The sequence below is a fragment of the Microtus ochrogaster genome, linkage group LG2 (assembly GCF_000317375.1).
Source record: "Microtus ochrogaster isolate Prairie Vole_2 linkage group LG2, MicOch1.0, whole genome shotgun sequence".
Lineage (NCBI taxonomy): Eukaryota > Metazoa > Chordata > Mammalia > Rodentia > Cricetidae > Microtus > Microtus ochrogaster.
The window spans coordinates 25,537,324-25,548,264 of record NC_022028.1 but is presented as its reverse complement, the minus strand read 5'-3'; the positions used below and the strand labels follow the sequence as shown (position 1 = coordinate 25,548,264).

General features: G+C 42.1%; 1 protein-coding gene across 1 annotated transcript in view; it reads right to left on the bottom strand.

Moving 5' to 3' along the window:
• Il18r1 (interleukin 18 receptor 1) overlaps positions 1-10,941 on the bottom strand; it is a 31,695-nt gene that overhangs the window by 5,034 nt on the left and 15,720 nt on the right. The window contains exons 6-8 of the mRNA XM_026785704.1: positions 6,647-6,709; positions 4,118-4,238; positions 2,467-2,606 (exon numbers count right to left, since the gene is read on the bottom strand). Coding sequence (XP_026641505.1) covers positions 2,467-2,606; positions 4,118-4,238; positions 6,647-6,709 — 324 coding nt within the window. The remainder of the gene's footprint in view (positions 1-2,466; positions 2,607-4,117; positions 4,239-6,646; positions 6,710-10,941) is intronic.

Sequence of the window (10,941 nt, the reverse complement as noted above, 5' to 3'; positions counted from 1 at the left end):
GAGAGAGAGAGAGAGAGAGAGAGAGAGAGAGAGAGAGAGAGAATCATAAATGAAAAGAAACATGGCCAGAATTTCCCATCATAACATTGTGGTTGCCAGTTTCGCCGTTCACTCTGATTTGGTTATCTGTCTCCCCAAGTGCTTCCATAGGCCCCTAGTCCCCCACGCTCCTTCTGGTAGCCTGCAGTGGGGATCTTTCTATTTCTACTCCAACTTATAAATGTAGGCAGGGGCCGGGCGGTGGTGGCACACGCCTTTAATCCCAGCACTCGGGGGGCAGAGGCAGGCGGATCTCTGTGAGTTAGAGGCCAACCTGATCTACAAGAGCTAGTTCCAGGACAGGAACCAAAAAGCTACGGAGAAACCCTGTCTCGAAAAAATAAAAAATAAAAAAAAAAAAAGAAAGAAAGAAATATAGGCCGGGATACCCAGAGATGGGACATAAAAGCATGGTCACTCAGCCCATCTGTATCTGTCGTATTTAATTTTCTGAAGCAATAATATGCTAGGGTGAGACACAAAGGTCACCAGCATGAGCACAGTTGTTGGAATGAGCAAACAATGCATGGTCTTCATCTGGGGAACACTGGCCAGAGAAGCCTGGGTTTCCAGTCTGACTCCATCAGATCCTTGCAGCTTCTCATTCCTAATATATTCATGTGCAGAGTGAAAATAATGAATGAACCTAGTTGCTGATGAATGAGACACTCCACAGAGTGCTTCACAGTGCCTGGTACATAGCACTGGGGCTTTAGGAAAATTCTAAACAATATGCCCCTCAAGACAAGTCATATCCCTTGGATTGATTCCGTTTGTATCCACCATAGATAAACATGAAAGACCATAAAAGAGTAAAAAGAATCAAGTAATTCTGAACAGCCATCCAAGGAGGCGGTGATGGCCACACAGCATCAAAGCCTTCTGGGGTGATAGGGGGTGGGGGTGGGGCTGGAGAGATGACTCAGTGGTTAAGGGTACTTGGTACCCTTGCAGAAGACCTGGAGGCTAACAACCATATATAACTCTAGTTCCAGGGGGGGATCTGACTCCCCTTTCTGGCTTCTGTGGTCAGTAGGCTCACATACGGCATACATGTTTACTGTTCATACACATAAACAAAAATAAATAAATCTTCTTTGACCTGAAATTTTTATTATATGGTAATGCAATCACTTTATTTCCTCATGAGACCAACATCTTTTTACTGGTTCACAATATATGCCTTTATAATGATTCTAATATTTTATGTTTACACAATGCTGTAGTGATTATTTACATATACATCACCTTATTTCCTTTCTTTTTTCTTTCTTTCTCTTTCTTTATTTCATTTTCCTTTTTGGCTTCTTTCCCAAGAAGAGATACTGATGATGTGGGGATTTCCACATCAGATACTATGAGCATGACTAAAACTTTTGCCCTCTTCTGTAACATACTTTTAGAGATAGTTATTCAGGTAATACCGGCCATTCCACTAGATATGATATTAGGTGTATTTCAGAAGCTAACTCTTAGAAGTCATACGCCGGGGGTTCCTACAACATTGAACGATCTATGGATTCCTGATGCACCAGTCATAGGAAGATCCCACTCTCCAGGTGACATTTGTAAATTGAGAGGAGCAATGAGAGGCAGCTGCTTCTGGGGCAGGGACAGACCGGTTCTAAGGATGTGAGAGGTGTCTGGGGATGAGCAGTGCCCAGGAAATACAAACATAGCCTCAGAGAACCAAAGCTGTAGGTTGGAGTGCCTCTACTTCACAAACACACAGACCACATAACGGGTGCTCACGCGACAAGAGGGGACAATGGAGGCAATCCCCATGAAGCAGAAGCATGTGGATCTAGACCTACAAGCTGGAGGACTTGTCACCTTCTCAGCTCTGTGACCTTAGATGGCTTTCTTTCTTTCTTTCTTTCTTTCTTTCTTTCTTTCTTTCTTTCTTTCTTTTTTGAATTACATTTATTATGTATATTGTGTTCTGCCTGCATGTGTCCTTGCAAGCCAGAAGATGGCATCAAATCTTATTACAGATGGTTGTGAGCCACCACGTGGTTGCTGGGAATTGAACTCAGGACCTCTGGAAGGGTAGTCAGTAATCTTAACCACTGAACCATCTCTCTCCAGCCCCTCTTTCTTTCTTTCTTTCTTTCTTTCTTTCTTTCTTTCTTTCTTTCTTTCTTTCTTCCTCCCTTCCTTCCCTCCTCCCTTTCTTTCTTTCCTTCCTTCCTTTCTTAACATACCAATCCCAGTTCCCCCTCTCTCCTCTCCTCCCATTTCCCCTACCCCCCATCTTCTCCTCAGAGAGGGTGAGGCCTCCCCTGGGAAGTCATTAAAGTCTGTCCAATCATCTCCTTGAGGCACTGGATGGGTTTCTTCACCCAGGAAAGCTTGTTACAGAGACTGGGTGAAATCCCAGAGAGCTAGCAAAGGCTGTCAAGTCAAGAAGAGCAATGCATCTCTTACCTTTTCTCACCAACATGAAGCTTTTGGTGTCTGTGGCTTCCTCATTGGTCACCGTGCAATTGTATAAAACATTGAGATTCGTTTCAGCAACATTCCGAAATGTCAGTTTTTTAAAGGCATGCAGTTTGCCCTCAGAAGTCCTGTAATGTAAGCAAACAGTTGATCAACAGGCTTTGTTCGTGACCAGCAGATCTACTCAGGAGAATTTCTAAGTCTAAAATATTTAAAGGAAGCATCAGCTGTGTCTTCCACTTCTGGTGTGAATTAAAATTAGCTACTTAGCTTCCCCACTCTTCCAAGGAGCAACAGAAATTACAGGATCACGATCTCTCTCTCTCTCTCTCTCTCTCTCTCTCTCTCTCTCTCTCTCTCCCCCCCCCCCATTTCTCCCTCCAAACTACTTGGACTTCATCCTACACCGTCACCTCCTCTAACCAAGACCATTCAGTTTTATATTCTGAATCTTTCATTGCTATAAATGAATTCTTGGGCAGCTGGACTCGATGAAGAAAAGAAGTTTGTTTAGCTCACAGTCAAAAGGCATAACCGAGGCTTTGGGAGGGTCCCTGAGTCACATCATATCATGGCAGCAGCATCTATGTACTTATGGATGGTCTCTCTCCCACGCTATAAAGCCATCAGTTCAGAAGGCAATCACAGGAACTTCGCTGCTGTGGTGATCTGAATAAGAACAGCCCCTAACGCACATAATGGGCTCATAGATTTGAAAAGTTAGTGGGTCACCAAGGAGTGGCACTATTTGAAAGGAGGTGTGGCCTTGTGGAAGGAAGCATGTTATTGGAGGTGGGCTTTTAGGTTTCAAAGAGAATTTATTTCAAATCCAGAGTCTCTCTCTTCCTGCTGCCTGCAGATCCTGATGTAGATCTTCCAGCTACTTCTCCAGCACCATGTCTCCCTGTATGTCCCCATGATCCCTGCTATGAGAATAATGGACTAAAGCTTTGAAATTGTAAGCAAGCCTCAAATAAATGGGCTTTTTTTATATGTAATAGTTGCCATGACCATGGTGTCTCTCTTCACAGCAATGGAACACTGACCAAGACAACGATCTAATGCAGTTAAACTTTGTTTTGAAGGACCACCCTCTTAATGACACATTTGGCTTAATCTTCCATTCTCAATACACTGGGGGGAAGACTCCTGTAGGAGTTCAGGATATGACATATCACATCTGAACTACATCAACTGCCTGTTGCTCGGTGGTTAAGAGAAAGGACTGCTCTTGCATAAGGCCTGAGCTTGATTATGGATGCCATTTGTGCTTTTGTGACACATTAATAAGATCAAGGCACTTGACATAGTTTTCAAACTTCAAGAAACTATGGTTCCATTTATTGCTCTTTTAGAAGGAGCTTGGTGACTTAGAGCCTGACTAAGTAGTATCTTGGTAAAGTGATGTTAAAATTCCTCACCAACACTGTTATGAGCCTTCATTTTCAGGCTTAGATCCTTACAGTAAAAGTACGCGTGATCTGTCACCATGGTAATGATAATGATAAACAAATTATAATTACAGTTAAAGCTTAAACATCCCATCAGCCACCCAGAAGCCCAGCCTCTTTTCTGTTGTGTGCACACATGAATTTCTATAGCATGCACACGGCATCTCTTATATGTCACATATGCATACCAGGTGGTCATGTTCGTATCTTCGTGCACATTAGGGTTTGACCTGTCTTCTTTCCTGATGCTCCAATAAAACAGGTCATTTTTATTCAGTAAAGCGGTGCAGTTAAGTTCCACCTCTTCTCCTAGGTAGAAATTGACAGTCTCAGTCTTGAATTTAGAAACTCGGTAGAAGTTTCAAATACAATCAGTGTGTGATAATAGAATGTAAAATCGTACCACATCCAGAAAAAAAAAAGTGGAAGAGATGCTTCATGTTAAAAAATACAATAAAGGTGAAGAATTATATAGCAATGACTAGTCATCACCAAGTAATGAACTGACTTCTATTTAAATATCCACTTTTAAATCAATTATTAAAATTTAGGGGGTTAGTGCAATTTTTTCAATCTTTAGCGTCAAGCCAATGTCTCTCTTGAACTACTCAGAAAACAAAATAGGTTTACCAAATGAAGCAATTACAAGAAAAAAAAATAAGGAAGGCGTTGTAGCGCAGGAGAAAGAACGAGAGAGAAATAGTGAAATGGAAAATATGGTTAGGAAAGGTGCCGTGCAGGTAAGTAACCATGAGCAGCCGTCTCATCTAGAAATAGCATCTTGGGGTTGCAATGAGCAGGAGTCTCATGAAGCAGAGAGTCTAGTCCATTGGCTCTGCGGGAAGCTATGCAGCTCACGGGAGTATCAGTAAGAGATAGGAGAACATGAGCTGCAGAACTTGGTGATGTCTCCCACGGGCTCATGGACCACAGGAGAGCAAGCGGTGCTCTACCAGAATGTCGTAAACTTTCTCCATGCACCGTTGCCTTACAGTCAAGACATTTTTGCAGTGATCTTAGCATATGGGTCTACTAGATAGATAGTAAATTAGACATTGACTGAAAATAAGACATGAGAAAATGTGTTTTAGCGATTTTTTATTACACACATAATTTTATTCCTTATTAAGGACAAAAGCAAACCTGCATGCCAATGAGTGGGGTGGTTGCTTGGATTTTAGGTGAGGGATCACCTACTGGCTGAATGATTGGTAATTCACAATGTGGAACATCTTCAATGGTATTTAGACATGTTCAAATTATGATTTTATAACCATCAAAGCTGAGACCACTTTACATAAATACGTAAAACAAAATGGCACAAGTATATTCAGGGTCATTTCGGAATTTCTATCCTGATCCCAAACTAAAATTCCTCTAACAGTTTTTTTTTAATAAAATTGAAGTCTGCAACTCCGAACAGCCAATTTTAAAACAAAACGCTGACACCATACAGTTCGAGGGTTCAGTGATTTGATACAAGTTGATACAAAAACTAAAGGATTTTTGTCTTCTGTCCTTAAACCATTGTTCTTCTATAGACCAAAAAGCTTCATATGCACAGTAAAGCATGCACCTCCTAGCTAGCACACCCAAGCCTTGAACCTGGGATGAAGCGAATCAGTCTTTTCCCACAGTGGTACATGGGAAGAAGGTATGGCCAGTGTGAAGTGTGCGCGTGTGTGTTTGGAACTGAGGCATCAGTGAGGTGGTACAGGACAGTTCCTGGAGACACTGGACTTGGAAATTTCTGGCGTTGTGTATTCAAAAACCTTTCACTTTTGCCAGATTTGTCATGACCCCCACACTCTCTTACACAGTCCCCTACGTGGTCCCAACACTTTGAAAAGTTGTGTTCTAGCAGCAAAGGTCTGCTTCCAACATGACTGCGATATTCTTTCCAGCCCCAGCTATTTAAATGCAAGGTGGATCAAATACAGCACGTTTGCTCCCAGTCACCCCAGCTGAGTTCTGAACAGGCTGAGCTAATTATGAGTTCCTTGGTCTGTGTGTCAGTTATTCAGTCCATACCGTGGAGACAATATCCCTCTACCTTGGTTGGAGAAGGTATCTCAAAAGTCCCAAATCGCTTAGCTCAATGTCTGGCTTAGCATATGCAAATTTGTTCCATTCCTTCTTTGCTTTTATTTTTGGAAGAAGTTACCTAACTGCGCACATTAATTCTTAAGATCTCTCTAGACCAGTGGTTCTCAACCTGTGGGTTGTAACTCCTTTGGGCCATCCTACATATCAAATATTTACATTACGATTCACAACAAAAGCAAATTTATAGTTAAAAAGTAGCACTGGAAATAGTTTTATGGTTGGTGGACTCACCACAACATGAGGAACCAAATTAAAGGGCCGTGGCATTAAAAGGGAAGAGAACCAATTGCCTAGACAAACCCTAAAAATATAGCCAGTTCTATCCATGGCCTAATACTCAAATTACAGAACAATTTTGAATCTTATCTCGGGAGTATTATCATCAAATTTTCGTATTTTGAAAGGTCAATAGAGAAAATTTAAAAAAAAAAAAAAACAAATGGCATGGCAGAGACCCTAGTCTACAAACCATAGATAGTTTTACTGGCTTTTAAACAGTCAACTGGTCTCAAAGTGGCAAGAGTCAAACAATGACACGTTGTTCCTCACTGTGTAACAGTCTCCATAATGGCTCCACTTATAATTCAGAAAACACATGTTGTAAACCATACCTAGATCTACTTCAACAGTGTCAAACTTTCGTCCCAAAATAGCTGGAGTGATTTTGCTGTTCCCTGAAAGCAAAACAAAACAAAAACAGACATTGGAATTACCTTGAGGCTCATCTAGGTAACTTGTAAACTGTATGCTGCTGTAAGTTTTCCATCCCACTCCATCCAAACTAGGACCTGAATTGTCCCCTTGTTCATGGTACTCATGCATTATATACTACGAGCCCAATCATCATGACATCATGGTACTTGTGTTCCAGTAACGGTTATTTTATTTCATCATGACCACAAAGCACAAAAGTAGTGACATTGACAATTTGTGACAAGTAGTGACAAATTGCCCTCGCATATTTTGTTTCATTATTAATTATTGTTGTTAATCTCTTATTGTGTCTATTCTATAAACTAAATTTTACTACAGGCATGTATGTGTACAGAAACAGCATATATCAAGCTTGGTCCTCTCATGGCACCCGCTAAGTCTTGACTTTTATCTGTGGGCAATGGCAGTCATTGCTATATATTTACTTGTGCCATACTTTTATTAACTGTTTTATTAACCCAGCTCAGATTACTGAAGCTTCATTTTCCTGGACTTATACGTTCACAGCACTGTTGAAAGCCCATTCCCTCTATCCTTTGAAGTCAAACATTGGCTTCTGCCCAGTGAAGCTGAAGTCAGAGAAACATGTTCGTCCAGGGAGACTGCCAGGTACTGAGAGGAGCAAATGTTTAGGACATAGAAGGTGCACAATCACTAGGAAAAACCTTCCTGCTCTGTATCACTTCCCTCTGTCTGCCTTCCTCATTCTCTCACTGATGTATTTAACAGAATATAATAAGACTAAAAGGAGCCGTGTGAGGCACTTCTCCCAGATACTAGTCCTACCCTTGCGGGTGTAGAGTCTTTTGTCATAACCATGCCCTGGAAGCCTTACCTGACTCTGTCTGACACTGCTTTTCAAACCTGTAGATCCAGAACTATTGCTCTTCCTAGTGATTTCTGGTTCTAACAAAAAGTATACAAGCATCTCCTTAGCTCCCTTACTTAGGAAGGAACATTTTGCTCAGAAATGTACACATTTATTGGGAACATAGCATGAAGATCCTATGCCTACTGATCTCCAGAGAAACCAGGAAAGTTAAGTACACAGAATTATCTTCCCAATGGGAAAGATGAAAAACCTGTTCTTCCATCCCGAAAGCCAAGACCTAGAAATGATGAACAGCCTGGTGGTCTGTGTTATCTGTTGGGCCAGACCAGATCAAGTTCTTACAACCAAGACCGGAGGTGGCTAGTAATCTAAATGACCCTGAAAGTCAGAGGTTCCCCAGGCTCTCACAAACAGGACCAGAGTATGGCTAATAGCCCAAATGACCTCTATCTCTATGACCAAGACCAGACCAGACCAGATCTTTGGCCCTTAAGCTAGTACTGGTAGCACAGCTCTTGAAACCATCTTCTTGGAAAAAATGACACGAGTTGAGTTTCAATGTAATTACACTCCCTTGTGTAATGCGGATTGTATCACACCAGGAAACTTTCCCCCAAATCATACTGGGCTTAAATACACTGGGGAGGGGAGCCTGTTATCAAACTCCCCAAAGACATCTGACCCAGGCTGATGAAGTCAATCTGCACCAGGTTTTCATCCTTATCTTTTCGTGAGGTTCACTTTCCTGTATGACACCTGCAGGGACCCCTGACACACTGTTACTGTGCCTGGCCTATAGCATCTGATAACCAGAGAGCCCCAAAAGCCACCATTGGCCCATGGGCTGAGGGAACCCGAGGCAGCAAGACGCTAGACAATCATTTGTCCAAGGTCACAACATCACAGAAACTATGAGAGGGAATGAGAGGTTCCAACTAGAGCAAAAGGTGCCGTGTGTTCATGCTGAAGCGTCTTATCACTCCTTCAAGGAAGAAAAGGAAGAGTGGCAAAGACCGATAAGAAAAAGAATAGGGGAGAATACCAAGGAACTAGAAGGTACACAAATTGTATATGTTTATGTAGTATATGATGTATAAGTATATGCATGCAAACTGTGGTTGAAGAAATCAAGTAATCACAAATAGATTGCAGGGTTTTTGGAGCTGAAAAATTCAGGGATGGGATTCCTAGGTTGTAGTTTTGGTTAGTTGTTACGGGAGTGGGTTCCTGATTAAAAGGGTAAGCCCAGCCCAGGTTTTCTGTCTCACACACAATCACTTACACTCAAGTTAAATGTGATGCAGCATGGAGGTCTTCTTAGGGGTGGGGAGGCTGCTCAGCAGGTGGGAGTACTTAATGTTCTAAAGTGGAACCTGGCTTTGAATCTCTAAAAGCATGACTGTATGTGTCTGTAACCCCAACACTTGGAGAAAGAGAAAGGCAGATCTCAAAAGCTCCCTGGCCAATTAGGCTACCCATATTAGGTCTCTCCTTATTTGGCTAAAGATCTAAAGATCCTGTCTCAAGACAAGGGGCACGGTGATAAGAGAAAGACATCCAATGTTTGTTCTGAACCACACAGTGCATAATAGATATACACTCACAGGTGGCCCCTTGGTCTGGGATTTTCCAGAACTGAGAGCCAAATAAACTTCTATGGTTTATAATTTGCTCAGTCTCTGGCACTCTGTTCTAGCAGAAGAATATGGTCAAAAAATTTTGTAGCTCTGATTGCTTAAGGACGTGGAGAAAGGGAAGTTGTCTTGCACTATCCCAGTTAGCTGTTAATATGTCCTCATAAGAAAGGTCAGACAAGTCAGACTCCAGGACATGCATGTAAATGATAAGATGGTGGGAAAAGAAGAGAAAGAGGAGGAAGAGGAGGAAGAGAAGAAGGAGAAGAGGAGGAGGAAGAGAAGGAGAAAAGGAGGAGCAGAAGGAGGAGGAGGAGAAGAAGAGAAATAATGAGAAGAAGGAATAAATGGAAAAAGACTGGTAGACAGTGTGTTTTTTGTTCTAAAGATGACGTATAATATAGACAGTCTCCAGATATTGACAGATGGTAGAGAAATATCTTCTCCCCCATATTGTCCAAAACTATACAATGCTGCTGAACCCTTGATTCCAACCCAGAGAATTTATTCAGAAATGTGACCTCCAGAACTCTAAGTCTAGATTTTTCAGGATACTAAGTCTTGGGATGTGCTGCAAACACAGCCCATGGGCAATAATGTAAACATCAGGTGAAGTGCTGAAGAAAGATACCATAGAGTAGATGTGTTGGAGCAATCTGGTCAAATGTCATCCACATAGGCTTTCTGGAATGATGGTGGAGAAAGTCATGGTCATACCACAGATCTTCAAACTACTGGAGGAACGTTCACATAGGAAGGGGACAGACATTCTGCAAAGGTTTTGAAAGCCAATGAAGAGCAGTCACTAAAAACTAAAGAAGACAAAACAGACTCTCGGGTATTGAAATCTGTACTTGGCTGCGTTGTGATTTGGAATTTCCCTGTAAGTTCCCAAGAAGGTACTGATGTTGAGTTATATTGACTGTGCCATCTGAAGGATATCTCCGTGGGGTGTGGTTCAATTAAATTACCTCACAGGTCACTGTCACAATAGAATTCTAGGCCTGTTTGGCCTCGGGGCTCAGGGCAATTCATGCATGCAAAGACTCCCCCTCCAATTGGCACTCTGAGACCTGGCTTTGCCACTCGGGCTGCTGTTCTCTGTGTGTGCTCTGCCCCTTCGTGACACTGTCCCTCCAAGACGCACATCTGGCAAAGCCTTTAACATTTGTCTTTTTTTTTCGACTACACATCACATCCTTCAGCCTCTCTGACAACCCATCGCACAGCTGCAGCGTTCATGCTAGTGGCCCTCCAGACCCTTACGAAACTCCTTGAGAACTCTGTATTCTTCGCTGTAGCACGTTCTCTCGTGTCCTCTGCCTCTCAACACTCAGTACAGATTCTTGAATACAGCCACCGATAAATATTTGGGACCCCAATAAATATTTTCTCAAAGCAAAAATGGAAGCCTAACAAGATTCTACAGTTTACGCAAAGTCTAAACAAGAACAGGCTGACTTAAAAGGTTCAACCATGAACTTTCCTCTGCGGCTAAGACTATCTGGTTTTAGTCAGTTTGATGGGAGCCCAAGGTAAAGGTTTTAAACCTAAGATTTGAAGTAGGTATATGTTCTTTTGGGGGATATTCGATCACACTGTGAGTCCCGAATTTGCATTTGAGTTAATTAAATAAAATTAACTTTGGGACAGGAGGATGCATTAGCAATTAGTTGACAGCAAGTCATTATAGAGCCTTAGAGGGCATCTGGGAGAGAGAGAGAGA